The 23,046-nt window shown below is 37.8% G+C and overlaps 1 protein-coding gene across 2 annotated transcripts; it reads left to right on the plus strand.

The window, feature by feature from the left end:
* Window positions 1-16,503: 16,503 nt before the first annotated feature.
* LOC120420850 (V-type proton ATPase 116 kDa subunit a 1-like) lies at window positions 16,504-22,688 on the plus strand. Of its 2 annotated transcripts, XM_039583967.2 has the most exons (7): window positions 16,508-16,781; window positions 16,842-17,135; window positions 17,199-17,408; window positions 17,540-17,622; window positions 20,739-22,186; window positions 22,248-22,419; window positions 22,488-22,688. In XM_039583967.2, the coding sequence occupies exons 1-7, from the start codon at window positions 16,665-16,667 to the stop codon at window positions 22,582-22,584; spliced, it is 2,421 nt and encodes an 806-aa protein (XP_039439901.1). In that variant the 5' UTR covers window positions 16,508-16,664; the 3' UTR covers window positions 22,585-22,688. The 2 variants fall into 2 exon arrangements, with proteins under 2 accessions (XP_039439900.1, XP_039439901.1); XM_039583966.2 differs by having other exon boundaries at window positions 16,504-16,781; window positions 16,842-17,408.
* The last annotated feature ends 358 nt before the right edge of the window (window positions 22,689-23,046 follow it).

The raw sequence follows: 23,046 nt of genomic DNA on the forward strand, positions 1-23,046 counted from the left end.
ACACACCAATTTTGCCGCCACTACTGTTGCAAGAAGCAGAGGTTTTAATCAATCAGCCGTTCGATAGCGTGAAATACATCTTCATTCCAGCTGTACAAACGGAGTCGTTCCAGAGTTGGAGTCGTCGTCGACGTAGGGAAAACTGGAGAATTGGATTGAAAGCTGTCTTCATTTTCGTTATCGGGAGCGCATGTGTTTGCATGTTCGGTGGGGGTGTTCAGAATTCAACTGTCAAATTATCTTTTGAAAAATTGTTTTTCAGTTTATCTAGAAAAACTTGAAATTTGAAGACTTCTGAACTTTTAAGATTTCCTTCAAGCCAAATTTGCCCAAATTTTAAAATTGAAAACATCTCCAGTCAAAACCCCCGTCCGAGGGGAGCGAAGATTTGATCCAGTCATCGCATGTGGGATTCGGTTCAAATCTAATCAAACCCAATCCCAGGTTTCCACTGCTTTGCAAGAAAGGGAATTCTCAAATGATAAGGATTGATTCCACCTAGGGATTGTCCTCGAGACGGGGACGTGTGCAAGAGTTTTCCAGTTTGCTCAACAGATGAAGAACAACTCAACCCGAACCCCCCGAAGCTGATGGGGGTTGGTGAAGGTGGTTTGGTAGGTTTGCGCAGAATTAAGGAGCAGAATTGAATTGGGAAGAGTGTATACTTTCGGAATCAATCTGCTTGTGATCCTCTTTTGGGGAAACTACCTGCATGCTGCTGCTACTTCTGATGGGATTGGAATTTTTTCTACTTTGAAGAAGTGTAGAACAACTACTCAGCCATTTGAATGCAAAGAGAAGACGATGAACGCACAATGTTTGAAAATGTGCTTCGTTTCAGCTAACAAAAGGGAGATGCACGTGTTTGATTGAAGTTTCCTTGAAGTGGTTATTTAAAGTTTGAATAAGAAAATCTATTTAATCACAAAATACTCTCAACAACTCAACTCAACTCAACTCAACTCAACTCAACTCAACTCAACTCAACTCAACTCAACTCAACTCAACTCAACTCAACTCAACTCAACTCAACTCAACTCAACTCAACTCAACTCAACTCAACTCAACTCAACTCAACTCAACTCAACTCAACTCAACTCAACTTATTTTCCACAAAAGAAAGGTTAAACCAAATAAAATATTGAGATCATCGTTACCCAAAATGCAATGAACGGTCTCTCCTCGTGGTTAAAAATCACTGAAGTGCGAAAGTTGCCCAATTTACGCACAACCGAAAACAACTCCCATAATTTGCAGAAACGGCCAACGAGCATTGAATCAGAACTTTTTTTTGTTCATTCTCATCTCCTCAGCCTAAAATACGACAGTTGGTGGCGGTGTCGAAAATCTGCCTCAAACTGCTCTGGCCGCGCTGTGGTGCCATCTTGGAGCCAATTTCCCTACTAAAACACTCTGCTCCTCGCCGTGAGTGAGCGACTTTGGACGGGCCAGCTAAAGTTGGACAATAAAATTGGAACGACTTTTGTGTTTTGTTGGAAAAACTTGTTCGGAAAAGATTTTTTTTCTTCTTTTTCGTTTTCTTGGGAAGAAACCCTCCCTAAAAAGGCTCCGAAAATGGTAATGGTCACATTTCAAGGCAAAAGTGAGTATAAACCATGCCTTTTTTTGACTGCTGTTTCGGCAGAGCTGCATAAGCGAACAGAAATAAAATAAAACTTTCTGCTGTGTACTGAATTTTTCAAGAGGGGAGTTGTTTGGAGTGACTTTTTGAATTGTTTCTGAGCGACTAAGGCGCACGGATACATATTTTACAACCATATCAGATCACATCACAATCGAAGCTGTGTTGGGGTAGGGGAGAGTGGAGAGACTTGAACCCCTTAGCCTGTATCTTGTCAGCGTGTGGGTTAAAGATATGCTGTGTTCTAGAATGTTGTGCGGAATTGATTCAAACTTACTGTAGAAAATGAATAAAAAGACAAAGACAAAGACAAAGACAAAGACAAAGACAAAGACAAAGACAAAGACAAAGACAAAGACAAAGACAAAGACAAAGACAAAGACAAAGACAAAGACAAAGACAAAGACAAAGACAAAGACAAAGACAAAGACAAAGACAAAGACAAAGACAAAGACAAAGACAAAGACAAAGACAAAGACAAAGACAAAGACAAAGACAAAGACAAAGACAAAGACAAAGACAAAGACAAAGACAAAGACAAAGACAAAGACAAAGACAAAGACAAAGACAAAGACAAAGACAAAGACAAAGACAAAGACAAAGACAAAGACAAAGACAAAGACAAAGACAAAGACAAAGACAAAGACAAAGACAAAGACAAAGACAAAGACAAAGACAAAGACAAAGACAAAGACAAAGACAAAGACAAAGACAAAGACAAAGACAAAGACAAAGACAAAGACAAAGACAAAGACAAAGACAAAGACAAAGACAAAGACAAAGACAAAGACAAAGACAAAGACAAAGACAAAGACAAAGACAAAGACAAAGACAAAGACAAAGACAAAGACAAAGACAAAGACAAAGACAAAGACAAAGACAAAGACAAAGACAAAGACAAAGACAAAGACAAAGACAAAGACAAAGCCAAAGACAAAGACAAAGACAAAGACAAAGACAAAGACAAAGACAAAGACAAAGACAAAGACAAAGACAAAGACAAAGACAAAGACAAAGACAAAGACAAAGACAAAGACAAAGACAAAGACAAAGACAAAGACAAAGACAAAGACAAAGACAAAGACAAAGACAAAGACAAAGACAAAGACAAAGACAAAGACAAAGACAAAGACAAAGACAAAGACAAAGACAAAGACAAAGACAAAGACAAAGACAAAGACAAAGACAAAGACAAAGACAAAGACAAAGACAAAGACAAAGACAAAGACAAAGACAAAGACAAAGACAAAGACAAAGACAAAGACAAAGACAAAGACAAAGACAAAGACAAAGACAAAGACAAAGACAAAGACAAAGACAAAGACAAAGACAAAGACAAAGACAAAGACAAAGACAAAGACAAAGACAAAGACAAAGACAAAGACAAAGACAAAGACAAAGACAAAGACAAAGACAAAGACAAAGACAAAGACAAAGACAAAGACAAAGACAAAGACAAAGACAAAGACAAAGACAAAGACAAAGACAAAGACAAAGACAAAGACAAAGACAAAGACAAAGACAAAGACAAAGACAAAGACAAAGACAAAGACAAAGACAAAGACAAAGACAAAGACAAAGACAAAGACAAAGACAAAGACAAAGACAAAGACAAAGACAAAGACAAAGACAAAGACAAAGACAAAGACAAAGACAAAGACAAAGACAAAGACAAAGACAAAGACAAAGACAAAGACAAAGACAAAGACAAAGACAAAGACAAAGACAAAGACAAAGACAAAGACAAAGACAAAGACAAAGACAAAGACAAAGACAAAGACAAAGACAAAGACAAAGACAAAGACAAAGACAAAGACAAAGACAAAGACAAAGACAAAGACAAAGACAAAGACAAAGACAAAGACAAAGACAAAGACAAAGACAAAGACAAAGACAAAGACAAAGACAAAGACAAAGACAAAGACAAAGACAAAGACAAAGACAAAGACAAAGACAAAGACAAAGACAAAGACAAAGACAAAGACAAAGAAAGACGCTCAACTTATTCAATAAATCACGGACGGCTTTTCTATTTACGGCTATTTCTATTATCAGCCTATTAAACTTCCGTTAGAAAAAAACATTCTTTATTTTTGCTTCAAAAAATTCCATGAGTTTAGAGATGATAAAATTATGAGTCAAATTGAAAAAATCATTGAAAAATTACACAAAATTACATTTTTATATCAATGTTAAAAATATTATTAGTTCATTTCTGTTTTCACAAAAATAAACTTCCGTGTTACCTAATGCACTTTGAGTGGCACGTACAATCCATTCCAGAGTCGCCGAACCAAATTAAACTGGCAGCATAAATTGCACTGGGGTGCAATCTTAATCCCAGTTCTATTTTAATAATTGTTTTTCAGTCAGGCCCCCAGGGGAAACCGGGCAAACCATTTCATATGCATGTGTGGGTGTGGGTGGCAAGGGTGTAGTTTGGTGGCCATTGCAATCCATAACTAATGGCATTAATACGAGGGAACTCTGGCTGGCTGGGACTCACTAATTGAGAAGAGATCAGCCATGCTGCTGCACGGCCGTGTGTTTTTGAGTCCCCGGCTTAGGTCAGGAAGGATGATTCACAGGACGTGAAAGCACCGCCATGACCCCACCGCCGACCGGTGTGTTTCATAATAATTAATTCATTCGGATAACAGTTATGCGTGCGAGTATGCGGTATCAAATTGCTCTCGCCAAGGATGTTTCATGCTGCCACATCGCAAACCACAGCGATGACCGGTGCAAGTTATTGGATTTGAGTCCAAAGTTTATCGAATAGCTGGGTTTGCAACGGTTGATAAGGTTCAGTTGCGTAATTTTTTATTGCGTTATGAAGAGCTGGAATTAAATAAGAAATGGAAATGACACGGTTTTGCTTTAAACAAATTTGTAAAGTTTACTTTTTGCTTTTTGTTTTTTGCTTTTTGCGTTTTGCTTTTTGCTTTTTGCTTTTTGCTGTTTTGCTTTTTGCTTTTTGCTTTTTGCTTTTTGCTTTTTGCTTTTTGCTTTTTGCTTTTTGCTTTTTGCTTTTTGCTTTTTGCTTTTTGCTTTTTGCTTTTTGCTTTTTGCTTTTTGCTTTTTGCTTTTTGCTTTTTGCTTTTTGCTTTTTGCTTTTTGCTTTTTTTAAAGATGCCTTTTCATATTTCTCCAGCACTCAATCAAGCAAAGAAATATTGTTGTACAATTATCAACTTCCTTCCGATCAATGAACTTATCATCATCTCTACAAAATTTCCCACAACCCAACACGGCACTGCACCGTCGAATCACAATTGAATCCCGGTAAATATTCTTTTTTTCCCCTGCTGCATGTTTCTCGCATTCTCGAAAGCTAATTTATTTATGCATCGTAGCATTGCTGTGACATAATCCGCCAGAGCCACTACCCCGCTTTGCTAGGCTATATGTGGGTGGGGGAGGCTTAAGTGAGACATACTGACACACTGACTGCGCTGCTGCTCATTATGAGTACTCCGTGATGAAATCCGACTGTGTTGCACCCCCGCGTCAACCCCCACTAATAACAGCAAATCACGTCCAGTTAAGAGCCAGTCATGCATACAGCCTCGATTCGAGTGCCAGGTCCGGATATGTGTGTGAGTCATTATAATTGTATTAAATCATTAAAATTTATCATTTTCGAAAGGCCTTAATTATCACTGCATTTAAATTTCAATTTTCGACATTCGTCGAGCATTGAAGCTAACTAACATAACATTTTTTATAAACTGTTTAAAACTTTCTTAATATTATTTTCCATTTGTATCAAATAGACTACAGCCCCTTGTTTAGATAGCCTAAGACCACCCAATTTTGTATACAACATTGACGCACAACCTCAAAAACAATTCTTTCTGATAAGCTGATAACAATTAGAGCATTAAACTCACTTTTTATACGCGTATTTCTGATAAATACGATTAAACCGATTACATCCAAATAAGCTTCTATCAGCTTCAAACCCCCCCTGAGATAAGCCCCTATCAACTCGTTTCGATTCCGAATAGTGGCTTAAATGATTAGGGGGGGTACTGAACGTCGAGTAAATCGACATTATCGATGTTTGTTTATTCGCCCCAACATTCCAAAAAGAAGGGGGGTTATTACAAATCCAGAACATCATGACAGCAGGCGTCACGACCAACGCAACGTGTGTTGAGCAACTTGACTGTGGAGCTTCGTCTTTTTCTTTCCATCGCTTCTTCAACGAGCACAGCAGATAAGATGCATCACGAGACCCTTTGGCTGTGCTGTTCTTTACCTGGGCACAGACACTTCAAGACAATTGTTGGATGACGGTGGTCGCGGGCGGGCGGGAGGGTGTAGGGTGAACACTCCCACACCTGCCCCAACCCAATCTGTTAGCTTTGGCGTTTGATGATGGTGCAGTGGCGCCAGGTTGCTGTTTTTTTTAATTTGTGGGTTTTTATTTGCATTGAATAATAAACTAAAAAGTTTTGAATAAATAAAATATTACCTTGTTTAAATTTGTGTGTTATATTTGCACTATTCTAAATAAGGCAGTAGTTTATTTTATGCCGATTCATAAATTTGAATTGCATTAAGAGCGAGTTTTTCACCAATGTAAAACAGGTCGTAAACAGGTTACATCCAATTTGAAATACTTTTTCAATTTTGATCAGGCCTTAAAAATCGGCTCGAAAGTCGAGGAGCAAAATAAAAATTATTTGAAAAAACCCGATTTAATCCCACTTGAGGTGAGATAGAGCCTTTCTTACTAAATAATGTAACAATCGTAGAACTTCTTTCAAGTCATAACAACGACAACGAATTTATAACGTCAGCTCAAAAAAAAATCTTATATTGAAAGCAAAGTATTATAAATGATGTGTTTTATAAAAGAAATAAGAAACGCAACTTTCACCAAAAGAATATTTTTCATCGTACAGCATAGCGAGCATAGCAAGCTTCCCATGCGCCAGTGACAACGCAAACCGCGGTTTTGGTTGTCTAGCTTCGGTACGAGCCCTTTTGTGTGTTGGTATTTTGGTTCATCGTACCATCGTACTGAACATAGCAGGCGCAAAGAAAAACAGAGGTACAAGTCTCGGGGGAGTTTTCAAAAAGCCGTAAGAGTCATTGGTAAACAAAGCCCTTTTTGCATCGGTGTTCGACATACTAACGATAAACCAATTTCAAAAATGGTAGAGATTGTTCATCTACACGGAAAAAAATAATGTAAATTTGGAAGCTGTAATTTTTGAAGGTTGAATATTACCTCTTTTATGTTGTAATTTTACTTCAATTGAGACTGAAAAAGTGACATTACACCAGAAAAGTGGTAAAATTACACATTTCCAGAGGTAAATTTACACCTTTTTTCTGACATAAAAGATGTACCCCTTCCCAGATGTAATATTACTTTTTTTTCTGTGTACACGTCCTTCAATTGCCCAAAACTAAAAACAAATGAAATATTGTTGCAATTTGAAGAAAAACGAAAATTAGTGTCGGAGGTCACAGTGGCTTTTTAGTAAGTTTTTTTTAGTAAGTTTTTTCTATATTTTTCTTACTCTTGGTAATCTCCTAGTTATAAGCTATAATCGTTCCAAAATGGAATGAGATTCAACACACAGCTGAAAGGAATTCCAAAACTCTGTTATGAACTGCAAAAGAACTTATTGTAACATGATTATTCACTAATAAAACCGGATTGGATTGAATTGAATAGGTCACGGTGGCTCTTACGGCATTTTGAAAACTCACCCGAGAAGTGAACCACGTATGCCGCACAGTGCAGGGAAGCTAACCATTCAGCTTCTGTGAAAGTGACTGAGTCAGAGATAGCTATTTTTACAACCCCATCACTACACACTCAATCGCAAGTACCTTAGGTAGAAAGCCATTGGCGTTGCCAGCGTTGAAAGCTTTGAAAACGATATAAACGATGAAAAGCTTAGAAAGCTCCTATTGGAATCCAATGAACCCTGTTAAATAAACTTACGAAATCACGACAAAATGAAGCCAACTTAAAGGCGATTTTAGGAGCACAATGTCACAAAAGTTTTTGCATAAATATTGGAAAGTTATGCAAAAACGGACGAGTATAAGTCGAGCCAGAACATATATGCGCCAGCATTCTCGCGCCAGTATTCGAAGTTCAACTTGACAACTTGTCGACTTGGCGACGAAGCATCGAAAATCGATGCAGTGTGATTTTTTGACGATTTTTCCGACAAAAATTCATGCTGAATCGTAATATTTACGAAGATGAAAATCCAGTCATAAAGTATATAAAACCATTACCTTTCTTTAGTAAGCAAGGCAAAAACATCCTAATTTCAAAGGAAACACTGCAATTTTCTGACATCAATCTAAAATGCATTCCTCTGTGTTTTCTAGAATCAATTTTGGTTTATTTGGGTTTATTTAAAAAAAAAATATTAGAATTTTGGTGAATTTTATATGTACAGTACTGTTAAAAAATGTTTTTTTTTTAATTTTTTTTTCGTACAATCTTATTTTATTTAAATTAATGATTTCAAATCAACTGTAGAGAGTTTATTGTTCATTTATAATGCATTTTCCAATATAATTTAAATCGAAATGATGAAATTCTAGCTGGTAATCTTAATTTTGAATTATTACCATTTTTGTGTGGTCAGTTGGTACAATTGTTTGGAGACTTGTATTGATAAACCAAAGACACAAAATGGCTTCTTTCGCCAAAAGAAGGCTCCAACAAAGTTTGAGCCCAAAAAAATAAAATCAGCATGTTAATAAAATTCTCCTCACAAATTATATTGATGGATGGGCTAAAACAAGCATGAATATGTTTTCGTGAAATGTTATTGCTGATACTTTTGTGCCTGGTAAGGTTTCAGTTTCGTTTAGTCCTAATTGCAATTGGTGACTTTCATAATTGATTGGCATTTGATAAATGGTTCATCAATCATAATTATATTTTGATATGTTAGAACACTTCCACGAAAACAGTAATTTTTGCATAAAAAGTAAATCTTTCTCTGGTTCTGAGGGGAAGATAACATTTTAGGGTAATGTTAACATTTCATAGGTTGTCTTTTTAAGGTGTCTTGATAAGGTCCAGTTTGTGACGATACACTACCTTCCCTTTACTAAGCAATCGAATCCAGAAGGGAAAAGATCACCAGTTGTGTTGGTCCTAGCCGGGATTTGAACCCCGATCTACCTCTTACGAGGTGGAAGCGTTACCACTAGGCTACGTGGTTCGGTCAGAACTTGTTTGCTAATAAAATTTCATGAAAAAACATGATATTTATTATTTGACAATGTGACGTAAACGACAAAGAATCATAAATCAAAATTTAATTTATTAAAGTTCATAACTCCAAGCTGTAAACTTGAATTTTGAATACCCAAGTAACAATTTCAGTTTTGTAATAGTTTAAAAGAATTTCTGAAGAATTCTTAAGAAAGTTCAAATGAAATGCTTTATGGTCCTACATGCTGAGTTAAATACCAGTTAAATCAACATTAAAGCCAAAATGGACTATTTTAGGAGGTTATCAAGAGTATTTTTGAGGAGCATGTTAAAACTTACCAGTTTTAATGTGTGCTTTATAAATACATTATAGAGCTCTTCAAAACAAGATTAAAGCTGCTTGGCTTGGAAAAAGGTTTTGTTGAAGTCTGTAATTATTCTTGAATGCTATATCAGAGCTTGAAGTATTTATTTATTTGTTTTGCAGTAAAACCAAAAGGTTGTATATCAGAGGGAATGGCATACAAGTTTACTTGATTAAAATAAATTATTCTTATACGCAAATACAATGACTGATGGCAGATGATAATAATTTGGCAGTTTTATTTATTGTAACTAAGAAATATTTGTTGAAGTTTATACTTATAAAAAGCCACAACAGTTATGCCAAAAAAAATCATCGACCAATTTTCAAAGATAGCTCGAAAAATAAGTATGAGCACTTTCCATTCTCTGAAGAAAAGTTGAGATTTTTTCAAAAACTATTAATTTTTGCTTGTTGTTGCTTCCAAATTCAATATGGCTGCGATTTTTGCCCCTTGCTTCTTTCAGCAATATGGCGAAATTGGATAAGTATAAATGCTCTATTACTATAATTTCTATAATATTTTTTAAATCTATTAATTCTTGAGCAGTTCTGCCTCAAAACTAGCCAGAACATACCAGATTTATAAAATACTTATAAGGGCTTTAATCAGAACCAAAATGTTTTATCATGGTTTTCTACAAGATTGAATCGCACATGGCAGGACCGTAGCACATGCAACTTTTTCAGCTGCAAGTAGATCGCCTTCGATGGGGGAGAAATTGAATTTCAAAATAACTGAATAAAAAAACAGAAAGGTTTTTTGCTTTTTATTCATTCTAAAAACACACAGCATGAACACACATAAGATCACTTAATGAAGAACCAACTGACGCAACTTTATTCGTGTAGCTTTATAAACACTGTCCTTATTATCACTATTGTTAAGTGATCGTCGCAACATTCACCACAGTTTTTGTACTTTTCACTTCACTTACACAATAAGACAGCACAAAAAGACCATATTATTGATTGAAATAGTTATTCACAAAAAAATACAGAAAACTGCAACAGTAGCACACCTTGAGCGCAACTGTCAATTATTGGGCGTAACAATACAGAAAACTAGATCTGATTGGTTTTATTGAAGACTAATTTAGGAATATAAAGTTTTATGGATTGCCTTTTTATATACCTTAAGTATTTATGCCAGTCCTTGTTACATCTCAATAGTCGTTAGCAACACGGGAAAATGGTGGATAAGCATTTTGACTGCTGGAACTATTTTACAAGTTTCGATACAAAAGGTAACACTTTCACAAAACAAAGCTGGCTTCCCGGTTACCTATTAACACTACGGGTTTTGTTAAATAGTTACCTGTTGTTTCAGAATTTGCAAAACAGTTCCAGCTATCAAAATGCTTTTGCGACCTTTCCAAATGATGCTCCAGACGTGTTCCCCAAAAAATATCAACCAAGCACACTTTATCGGAAATAAATTCATATTATTATCTTTTTACATTCCAACGCCCAAGGCTCCAAAAAAGTTGGAACGGCAACTTCAACTCAATGGTTCTCGGGCATAACTCAACCAATCAAGATAATTCTTTTTTCCAGTGATTTGTTAGGATGTTTAGATGATTCTAGAATTTTGCAGAACTTAATTTGATCAAATCTGTAATTTTTGCGATCAAAAACATCGTTCCAACTTTTATTTTGCGTGTAAAAAAAAAATTCGCCAAAAATTCCGCGGAGGCAGTTGTTTTTAAAAAGGTGGAACGATGTTTTCGGTCGCAAAAATTACAGATTTGTTCAAATCAAGTTCTGCAAAATTTTAGGATCATCTAGAGATTCTTACAAATCACTGGAAACAAGAATAGTCCCGATTGGTTGAGTAATGCCCGAGAACCAGCGAGTTGAAGTTACCGTTCCATCTTTTTTGGGAGGCTTGGGCGTCCGTGTAAGTTGGACATGCGTTGGGCGTTCCAGTGTTAATATAGAATTATTTCCCACAATGTAAGAACCGCAGGCGGAGTCGGATGTGTTTAGACAGGTGAAAACAAATTCACTAAATCATTAAAAGCACTTTTTTGGAGCCAATTCCAAGGCACACAACAGTAATAACTATTTCAGGAAAATATTATATATTATTCTTTTCATCAAAACTAAAACACAATAAGAAACAACAAAAACCCATTTTTAATACACCTTGAACGTAGCAATGAAAAATCTAACTGAATATTCATGAATAATTGTTTAGGGAACAGCTTCACGTTCTGCACCGAACGAAGTTGCAGAGACACTGACAGTTTAAGTCTTACAGGATTGTAAAAATGCTCTTTGAAGATGGGACTGATTTAAGGCAGACTTCGTTAAAGTTATTTGGCAACAAAACAACCTCTTCAAGATAGTATAAAGCGTAAGGAATAAAACCAAATTAAAACCTAATATATAATTCTCAACATAATCTTGAAGAAATCTTGAAACTATTATTAAGTTTTGTGACCATAAAACAAGTAGGTTTTAATCAAAGCCTTAGTAATACTTTATTGCACTTTTTAAAACTTTTATAAAAATTTATAAGAATACTAAGCATATCATTTGTTACTTGGGATGTATGTACATTCGAATGAAACAAATTCATTTATAAAAAAACTTATTTTTTCAAGAAAAGTTACCCATTAGAGCTTTATTTGTTCATATCGAGAAGAGCACAGAGCAGTAGGACTTATTGATATGTCGTTTACGTCACATTGTGAGAAAATCTCATGTTTTTTTCATTAAATGTTATAACCAATTATCGTTTTTGAGCGAGCAAAATAACAATATCCAAAATATATGTGTTACGCGCCGAAGCGCTTAACGCACCTCCTGATCAGTCAATGCAGTTGTCACCTGCATTCGACTGTCAATCTGACTTGAGCGCTGGACCAAAAGTCATCCGAATTGGTTAAGAAGCAGAAGTGAAATCCATGTGTGCTGCTTCACAGCGATATTATCTTTAAAATTTACTAATTTCTTTAATTTTCTGTTCTCAGAACGGTAATTTATTCAGTGCAACCACTTGGGGTTAAAATCTAATGAATTTTGCACCTTTTTCCTCAATTAGCTTTATGTGAAATTACATAACCTAAAATCCGTTGAACCATGAGAGATGATCATGAGTTCAGCCAAACCAAGCTCGACCGGATTTGCCGATTGGCCACTGAATTGCATTAGGGAGCAAAAACGAATTTATTAATCTACCAAATATACCGACTAAGACATGCAAACAGCTTTGTTTTAATGTCCCCGGACTGTGATTAATAAACCGGATGAATCCTCCCGTTGGCCACAGCCAACAATATGCCTTCCCGTTTGTAATCATAGGAGCCAATGTTTTATGCTAAAAACGCTTATATACCAAGAATTTTGAAAATTCGTCACTTTTTGTTCACTAAAATGCAAATATCTCGGTTTTACGTGGACATAAATTAAATGTTAAAAAAAGCAAAGTGATCTCCGTAAAATTGCCTATAAGCTGAATTCATTTCGACTCGGTTTAGGGTCGCAGAGATCAAGTTTAACTTTTGTTTAAGTTTTGAAAAATGGTTCAGAAATAATGGAAAAAATGTGTTTTCGTCACTATCCGGATGTCACAAAAGTAACCTTATTTAGATAGATTATCAAAAGACCTTTCCAATGAGTCACACACTTTGAAGATTTGGTCAACCTATCTAAAGTTATGGCCACTTAAGTGATATTGATGTTCTATTGCAAAGGGTTATTGCTTTCATCACTCGAACCAAGTTAATTGAAAGACTTTTCAAAATTCATTATACGACACATCTTTGGAATGATTCAGGTTCATCGGCTAGCAAATTGAGTAGTATAAAGAAGAAATTAACCACGTAGGTGGATTCAGTTGGTTTTGCTTTCCTCACTGAGGTGAAAATGAATAAAAAAAAAATCAAATTATTCGCTCTACAGCATTGCCTTGGCGTTCTCGATTGCGAGATTTCTTCTTGAAACTAAGTGTCCGAAGTAGGGCGTCCAATTTTCCCGGGTTTTGAATTTCCCGGGAAACGGGAAAAATATTTTTTGAATCCCGGGAATTCCCGGGATCCCGGGAAATTTTTGCAGCAGTCATAAAATCTATGTTTTCATTACGTTTTTTTTGTTACGTTTTTCTAGCTTAAATCATAGAATTAGCTCAAAACTGTTAATGGTGATAAGCTACACTTCAATCTGAACATGGACAGCAGTCTTTAGATAGTGTAAAACACAATTTTTAGGTTAGGTTTTGGCTTTCGGTATGTTTGGGGAATCAAAACACTTGTATGAAGAGAACATACAAGTGTTTTGATTCCCCAAACAGACCGAAAGCCAAAACCTAACCTAAAAATTTATTGATACGGTCGAATAAACAGCAGTAAAACACAATTTAAAAAATGTGTTCTTGGATGTGCTTTGGAATTTAATTGAACCAGAATTTTGAATATATTTCTTTTATTTTTTTATTTATATAATATAACTACAAAAGCTTATACAATTTCATTGAAAGTGTCTAAAACAACAAGAAATAAAATTATACCAGACAATGTAACACTTTGGATAAATTTCGAATTTTATGTTTTATATTTAAAAACATATTTTAAAAATTATCTTTAAGTCACTACCAATCAACTACCAACAGGGGATAATCGGGACTACAGTCTGAATAGGTACAGGAGATTTTAGAGCAATAAATTTGGGTACTAATTGTTTTGATCTGTTCCTGTTGTAATCGAAATCAATCAAAACAATCAGAACATTATTCAAAAACAAATTAGCTTAAACAGCTGTCTTAATTCGTTACTTTTTCCTGATTTGCTCCAGATGCCGGTTTATGATGAAAAGTTAAATAATTTTCAAAATATTATGCTTTTTTCAAGTTTAAAGTCATAAATGAACGTGAATATAATAACAAGTCTTTTTTTAAATAAATAAAATTTAGTAGAAAATATCTAAGGCGCAAAGCATTTGCGGATCTGTAAACAAAAAATTTAACAATTTTCCCTGCCAAATTAATGTTGTCATATGCCGAATAAAAATTTTAATGCTTTAAAATGCTTATCGATTACTAATTTCCACAACCAAATCTGAATTTCTAGACCAAAATTTGATATGTTTTCAATTTCGGGAATTCCCGGGACAAAATATGAAAAATCCCGGGATTCGGGAATTCCCGGTTTTGGAAAAATCCCGGGATTTTTGTCCCGGGAATTCCCGGGATGGACGCACTAGTCCGAAGGCTTGATGAGGCAATTGCAAACCTCTTTTTACATCTTAGCTTCGATCCACCCCGGGATTCGAACTGACGACCTTTGGATTGTTAGTCCTACTGCATACCAGCGACTCCACCGAGGCAGGACCCAGGGTGACGACTCCTACACCTGGACTGATCTATCGACCTAACCCTTTAGGTTAGACCGGGACCAACATTTACATCCCCATGCGACGGAAGGCGTGGTCAGACAAATCTCGTCTCGAAAAATGCCACCGGGAACGTCTGGGATCAAACCCAGGCCGATTGGGTGAGAAGCAACCACGCTTACCCCTACACCGCGGGTCCCGACCGTTAAAATAACAATTGCTTATTCTTTATAGATTTCACTAATGAAATCGTTTTTCAGATGACAAGTAAACATTACTCTAGTAAAAGTTTGTTGAAATATTTTCACAAGTTGAATTAATCTTAAATCTACTTCAAAAATCCAACTTAATCTTGGCGGTCTATATTGCAAGATTCCTACTTGGCTCTAGGAGTTCCAAGGCTTGAATAGTGAGGCAAACTTATTCATTCCAGGGTTCGAACTGACGATCAGTGGATTGTGAGTCTTAATCTAATCTAATCTAATCAGACCCTAGCGCAGCCAATCTTTCGAAGGGATCCTGGAGAGTGCCTTAGGTTAGATGACGCCTAGCACTCTTCTTGTCATTTATTAACATTTGTAGTGCGCCATTGCATTGAAATGCGTTGAAACATCACAAGCGTTAAAGCGGCCAGGCCTACTGCGTAAAGCCGTATCGCAGAGATGACTCGTAATTGGGTTGAGTTTGAGCACTGAGTGTTCGAACAACAACACAATTCTGAATCGACAGGGGAGGAACACAGAAAAAAATAATGTAAATTTGGAAGCTGTAATTTTGGAAGGTTGAATATTACCTCTTTTATGATGTAATTTTACCTCAATTTAGACTAAAAAAGTGACATTACACCAGAAAAGTGGTAAAATTACACATTTCCAGAGGTAAAATTTCACCTTTTTTCTGACATAAAAGATGTACCCCTTCCCAGATGTAATATTACCATGATTTTTTTTTTCTGTGAAGAAGCGTGGGGACACACCACCATACGCTCCGAGATTTGGTTGTATTCGTTTGGAGCACCCATGCTAAGAAGGTTTGGTACTCCGGGACCCTCTGGGATGGGACATTGTATTTCCACGAATGCCCTGGACACTATTTGCCGTGGTTATAGCGCCACAACTCGCTCTCTGTAACAGTATTCCTAATTCCAGTCCACGCTCACCAAGTCGTCATGGCTTAGTGGTTAGCATTTTTGCTTACCAATCCAAAGGACGGGGGATCGAACCCCGCCTCGAGCGACTTTGATTTTTCGTTCATATTTATCATTTCAAATTCATGTGTTCTTAACTTTCTCGTTGGGAGCAGATGGGCATCGAACCCAGAACCATTCGCTTACAAAGCGAACACCGTAACCAGTCAGCCACGGCCGCTCCGCGATCAGTGGATTGTGAGTCTTAACCTATAAATTGTGTTCCTTTTGGCTCAAATGAAAGCTCTGAATGTCTCTTTTGGGTCAAAGAATAAATACAGAACGTTTTTTATCTTTCAATTTCAAGTTCATGATATGCAAAATGATGGAGTTTCATAAAAATAGTACAATTGATCTGGTATTCGGGAACTAGTTCCAGGTTGACCGGAATCGACCAAAACTTCCCCAAAGTGGAATTGACTTCCTATTTTGGCTTCAACTAGTTTTAGTAGATTTAAAAATATAATAAGTGAAATAGAATCGTATGAAGACGTTTAAACGTAAAGAAATTGCAATCAACATTTCGAGTTCTATAACCACTATTGAATTCTATTCGATAATTTCAACTCTCCACACAGCATCGCCACCAATGCACTGCAGTCACCTTCGTTATCTCCAGCAGCAGCAGCACCAGCGGCCGTGTGATACCTTCAACGAATGTCTCCGCGCGATAAGCTCAATTTATCATTTCCCCCAAGTGCCCCGTTTGGAAATACAAAGATGAAGGTGATAAAACACATCACCTGAACGGCGAACGACTACGATTGTCGACAATAACGAGCTGCCCGTAATTGCCTCACGAGGTGCCCGACCGTTCAGTTCGCCTCGGAGTCCCGGCCAGGCAGGTCCAATCAACAGGTAGAATTACTTAGAAGAACACGAAGGCACTTGCGGTTCTTGGAAGAAAGGGAAATAGTTTCGGGTGTCAACCATGGGTGCCATGTTCAGGAGTGAGCAGATGGACCTGGTCCAGCTGCTCATCCAACCGGAAGCGGCTTACTCGTCGCTGGCGGAACTCGGAGAGCTCGGAATCGCTCAGTTTCGTGATGTGAGGACGGACAAGAACTTAAAAGTGTAGGATTTGGATGACCTTAAAGTTCTCTTGCAGCTCAACGCCGACGTGAACGTGTTCCAGCGCAAGTACACCAGCGAGATCCGACGATGCGAGGAAATGGCCCGCAAGGTCGCCGTGATCCGCCGCGAGTTGACCAAGGATGAGGTCACGACGCCGGACCTGTCGGACAACATCCCGCGGACGCCCAACTCGCGCGAAATCATCGACCTCGAGGCGGCCCTCGAGAAGACCGAGAACGAGATCATGGAGCTGTCCGAGAACAGTCAAGCGCTGTTGCAGAACTTCATGGAGCTGACCGAGCTGAAGAACGTCCTGGAGAACACCCAGGTGGGTCATGTGACATACAATAGCTCAAAAGTCCAACTCTTAATGTCCCTCAAATTTCGTCAGGGCTTCTTCAGCGACAAGTCCGCCGCCCAGAACCTGGAAGCGACCGGTGGCGAGCCCGGTGCCAGCGACAACAAGCCACTGGGCTTTGTGGCCGGAGTGATCCCACGTGAGCGCATCATCGGCTTCGAGCGAATGCTGTGGCGCGTGTCACGTGGTAACGTCTTCCTACGTCAGGCGCCCATCGATAAGCCGCTGACGGATCCGCGCACGGTAAGTGAGGGGGAGGGAGAGAGAGAGAGCGATACCACACGTGACCGAGTCACTTTAATTGGGACATCACGAGGTTATGCAAGGAAGACAAAATTAATTGTGATTATAATTACCTAATTGCTTCTCCGCAGGGTGATGAAATATACAAGATCGTGTTTGTTGCCTTCTTCCAAGGGGAGCAGCTGAAGAGTCGTGTCAAGAAGATTTGCAGCGGGTAAGCATTTGGGAGATAATGATTTCGTAAACGGGTCACGTGGGAGAATGTTTACTTCGGGTATCATGTGGGCATTGAAATAATAGGTTGGGAAAAATTAGATTAATGGAAATCAGAACAGACTGTTTCTTTAGAACAGACTGTTTCTTTAGAACTGACTGATAGTTTTTCAAATTAAATAAACAGAATGCACTGTAATGTAGATCCCTGGGCGGATTGGGATATTTTTTGAAAACTGACTCCGATTCCGACTTCGGCACTGATTTAACAATTCCGTCTTCAGCTTTTAAAAAAGACTCGACTCCACTGACCAGGGATATCAAGAAAAATCTGTGCATTTGGCTAAAATTTAATTCTGTCAATTGTTAGCCATGAAAATCAATGAGAAATTGCGTTATTAGGGGAAAGTGGGGCAAGTGTAACAAGCTAAGGAAATCCTCGTTAAAACCCATTAAAACGTTAAAACATCTGTCGGATTTTTTCATAATCACCTTATTTCAGGTCTTGACTAAGACTTTGACAGAACAAATTTTGAAAAAATCCTGTTTTTCAATGTTAAAAATTGATTTTAAAATTTCTGATTTTCCGTACGTTCTACTCAACTAGTGGGGCAAGACGAACAACCCGTTGGGGCAAGAGGAACGATGCATGAAACAACATGTTAATTTGCTAACAAGTGAACTGCTATCACTTTGAAACATCAGATTAGAATGTATTCAAAACGTTTCTTTCACTTTTAGGTTTAATAATAATATTTTACTAAAAATTTGATCGTTTTTACGAAAACAAATTATTGCTTAGATGATAAATAGTAAATTTTCATAGTATCACTTTATTTTGTAGGAACTTTTTTTTTAACAATTGTTTATCAGTTTTTAAGAACTTTTTTGTATTTATTTCCCAATAAAATATGTTGTTGCAGAAATTCGTATTTTTTCCATACTAAAAATCCATATGGTACACTTGCCCCACCTGAACAAGATTTCTAAAAGCTCTCAACAAAAAAAAAAACAAAAGTTAAATCATACTTTCTAATAGGTGCAAATCATTGGTTGGAACACTACTGATCTAGGAAAAATAGGATTTTGATAAAATGAGCCTTAAAACGAACCGTAAGCCTTATTTTGTACTTTCCAAATATTATAAGAAAACAAAGGTTTTTAAAAAACATCATTAAATCTTATGCTCCGTGGCGTTTACGTCGTTTTGACGGTTACGTGGTAGTAGAATTAGTTAATTGCACTGCTAGCAACAATTCCTCATACTGGAAATAATCAAAATTGTAAAAATTACGGCCGTACGAGCGATTGTTCCTCTTGCCCCTTATGGTCGTCTTGCCCCACCTTCCCCTATGTATTTGAAGACTATCGAAACAAGTTTCTGCTGTTATTTATACGAAATATAAATATAATGACTGTGAGCCTCAAAAAAATGTCTGGCAAAGCTCAAATGTCTGTGAAACACAAACAAATCTGTGCATCTGGCATCCTAACTACGCAAAATTCACCGTAAACTGGGGTGACAGTAATACAGTAAAAAAGTTAACAAAACTTTGCGTTTTATGATACTCATTTAACAAGTATTGGAAATTTGATTACTTATAAAAAATAGCCTATTTTGTGAAATTTTAAATAAGAAATACTAAATTATAAGTATATTTAAGTCTAATCTCATCTATTCTAAGCAACAAATGGTCCAATTTCAAAATTTGTGAAATTCTATGAGTTCTTTAAAAAATATTTTAGGGTTTTTGGAATCAAGCCTATCTTTTAAAATGAGCGTATTATTAAATATTTTATTTTTATGTTTAATACCGAGGGAAGTGATTGGAAACAAAGCCAATCAAAAACTCGTATTATAATTATGTATTATTCGTCTCAAAAGCTACTGAGAAAATAAAATGTCTGGTCATTTAAGATCAAATCGATACATCTTTTTGTTTTCTGGACCACAAACCATCAGTTTTTTTTAGATTTTCCCTATTTCTAAGTAGATTTTGTGAAACTGTCGAAAAATCTGATTAAAAAAGCTCAGGAAACATGGTTAACGTTTTTTTCATTTTTTTTTATTTATGAAACAGTTGTTTCTTACATGATTATCTCACATTTGAGAACTGATCCTATTTATTGCCTTGAATTTGTGTTTTGTTGGGAGACGCTACACAGAAAAAAATCATGGTAATATTACATCTACACTGAAAATTCAGAGTCGAGAGAATCGTTCCCTCAAAATTTATTGAAGGCTCAATGCCAAAATCGAAAGAATAATGCTAACAACTCGCACCATCACATCAAATGTGTTCATTTGTTAATTGGGTACTAAAGCCCTTTGTCAATTTTTATGTACAACGGTAAAAAACACGATTAAAAACCATTTCTGATCACTTTTTTTCATTTGAATGCAACAAATTTCTATGACAAGACAACATTTTTTCGATGGATCAACTATGGTTCCCTTGGAACGAGCTGTCAAGTAGGAGCTTTGCTGTCAAGAAGGACCGCGAGGTTAATTTTTCAAAATTGATTTAAAAATCCATTTTAAACTAATTGTGGTCGTACAAAGGGTCATTGTGCTTAGAAAAATAAGCTTTATCGCTGCAAACAATAATATCAGCAATCTAAGCTTCATTTTAGGACCCAATTGAAACAGTTAATCTCCAACAAGTGCCATACATTGACATCTGACCACTCCTTAGGTCTCTGGTCCGATTCCCGTTGTTGACTATTTTTGTTTTTTGTTTAAAGGCTGAACTTTTTTTTGCAAATGAACCTCGAGAGAATAATTCTCTCGCCCATCTTGAGCTGTGTTCTCTGTGTCCTTAAATGGTACTACTAACATCTTTTATGTCAGAAAAATATATAATTCATATAAATAAAGCTCTGATAAGGTGTAATTTTACCACTTTTCTGGTGTAATGTCACTTTTAGTCTAAATTGAGGTAAAATTACATCATAACAGAGTTGAAATTACAACTTCCAAATTTACACATTATTTTACTGTGAACAGTTTCTTATAAAAGATCATGATATTTACAGACAAACAATAAATTGAAGCGTTAAATAAGACCTGCAAAGTATTATTAATATTGATTTTCCATTCCCTTCCCTTCCTTACAGCTACCATGCCTCGCTGTACCCGTGCCCGAACGAGTACTCCGAGCGGGACGAGATGCTGGCGGGCGTCCGCACCCGCATCGAGGACCTCAACATGGTCATCAACCAAACCAAGGACCAGCGCCAGCGCGTCCTGATGAGCGTGGCCAAGGAGGTGCCCAAGTGGGAAATTATCGTGAAGAAGATCAAGGCGATCTACCACACGATGAATATGTTCAGTGTGGACGTATCGAAGAAGTGCCTGTTTGGCGAGGCTTGGGTCCCGACGGAGAATCTGCAGGACGTGAAGCAGGCGTTGATTAACGGGGCTTCCGCCGTTGGCAGCACGGTTCCGTCGTTCTTGAACGTCATTTCGACGACGGAGACTCCGCCGACGTTTAATCGGTGTAATAAGTTTACGCAGGGTTTCCAGAACTTGATCGAGTCGTACGGTATTGCGTCGTACCGTGAGGCTAACCCGGCTTTGTATACGATCATTACGTTCCCGTTCTTGTTCGCTATTATGTTTGGAGATTTGGGTCATGGACTTATTCTGTTCTTGCTTGGACTTTGGATGGTGCTTTACGAGAAGTCTTTGAGCAGGAACAAGGACGAAATCTGGCAACTGTTCTTTGGAGGTCGTTACATTATCCTGTTGATGGGCTTCTTCTCGATGTACACTGGATTTGTGTACAACGACGTGTTCTCCAAGACGATGAACATCTTTGGATCTTCGTGGTCTATCAACTACAACACGTCGACGATCATGGAGAACAAGGAGTTGCAGCTGAACCCGGGTGAGGACTACTCTGAAACTGTGTACTGGTACGGTTTAGACCCGGCTTGGATGTTGGCTACCAACAAGATCATCTTCTTGAACTCGTTCAAGATGAAGTTGTCGATTATCTTCGGTGTGATTCACATGATCTTCGGCGTTTGCATGAGCGTCGTGAACAACTTGCACTTCAAGCGTCCGATCAACCTGCTGCTCGACTTCTTGCCTCAGCTGTTGTTCTTGGTGCTGCTGTTCGCGTACATGTGCTTCATGATGTTCTTCAAGTGGATCATGTACACGGCCGTCACCGAGGAGGATCACCTTAAGCCGGGTTGTGCCCCTTCGGTCCTCATTCTGTTCATCAACATGATGTTGTTCAAGAACCAAGAACCACTCGAGACCTGCAAGGAGTACATGTTCGAGAGCCAGGAAACTGTCCAAACCATCTTCATCTTCCTTGGACTGCTTTGCATCCCGTGGCTGCTGCTGGCCAAGCCCCTGTACATCATGGCAACTCGCAAGAAGCCTGCTCCCGGCGAGCACGTCGCACCTTCCGGTGGTCACGGCGGCCACGATGACGAACCGATGAGCGAGATCTTCATCCACCAGGCGATCCACTGTATTGAGTACATCCTGAGTACGATCTCTCACACCGCCTCGTACCTTCGTTTGTGGGCTCTGTCGCTTGCTCACGCTCGTAAGTTACTCTCAAAATCTATCCTGAAAAAGTATTTAATAACTTGATCTCAACTTATCAGAGCTTTCCGAGGTGTTGTACAGCATGGTCCTCACCATGGGACTCAAGTCGGACAGCTACACGGGAGCCATCATGCTGTACCTGGTGTTCTGGGCTTGGGCGGCCCTTACCCTGGCCATTCTGGTCGGCATGGAAGGGCTTTCGGCCTTCCTGCACACCCTGCGTTTGCACTGGTAAGCTCGACACAACTTCAAATGCGGTTTTGGTAGACGATTAACACGGGTTTTTCTTATTTTTTCAGGGTGGAGTTCATGAGCAAGTTCTACGAGGGCTTGGGTCTGCCCTTCCAGCCGTTCTCGTTCAAGGCCATGTTGGACGCGGAAAATGAGGAAAAGTAAAACCTGATTTGCCGTCAGCTTAGTCGCATTACTGCTACTACTACAACTAGCAGCTGCTCTGTAGATTGTGCAAAGTAAATCAATAATATAGATAACCAGCATCAGTTGAGTGTTTTTTATTTGTTAGGGATCATGATGGAATGCGAAGAGTCTACAAAAAGCTGGTAACTGATATGAGACTTATATCAATGGGGTTGTTAGACAAGATAATCGAACTTGTAGTCAAGTTTCAATGGAGTAAAACGCGTTCTTCTAAACTATTCTAGATTTCTTTGAGTTTTTCCTTTTTTTTCTGATTGAATTTTATTCTCTCATGATTCGAGAAAAGCTCTTCAATTGATAGTTTCAGGTAATCATCTAAGCTGATTGAATCACAGCTGTTCATTTATGTTTCGCAATTACTCGGGTTGATACTACTTCAAAAGCACAAAACATTTCTCATCCGAAAGGTTTTCACCTGGC

The sequence above is a fragment of the Culex pipiens genome, chromosome 2 (genome assembly GCF_016801865.2).
Source record: "Culex pipiens pallens isolate TS chromosome 2, TS_CPP_V2, whole genome shotgun sequence".
In the NCBI taxonomy this organism is placed as follows: domain Eukaryota; kingdom Metazoa; phylum Arthropoda; class Insecta; order Diptera; family Culicidae; genus Culex; species Culex pipiens.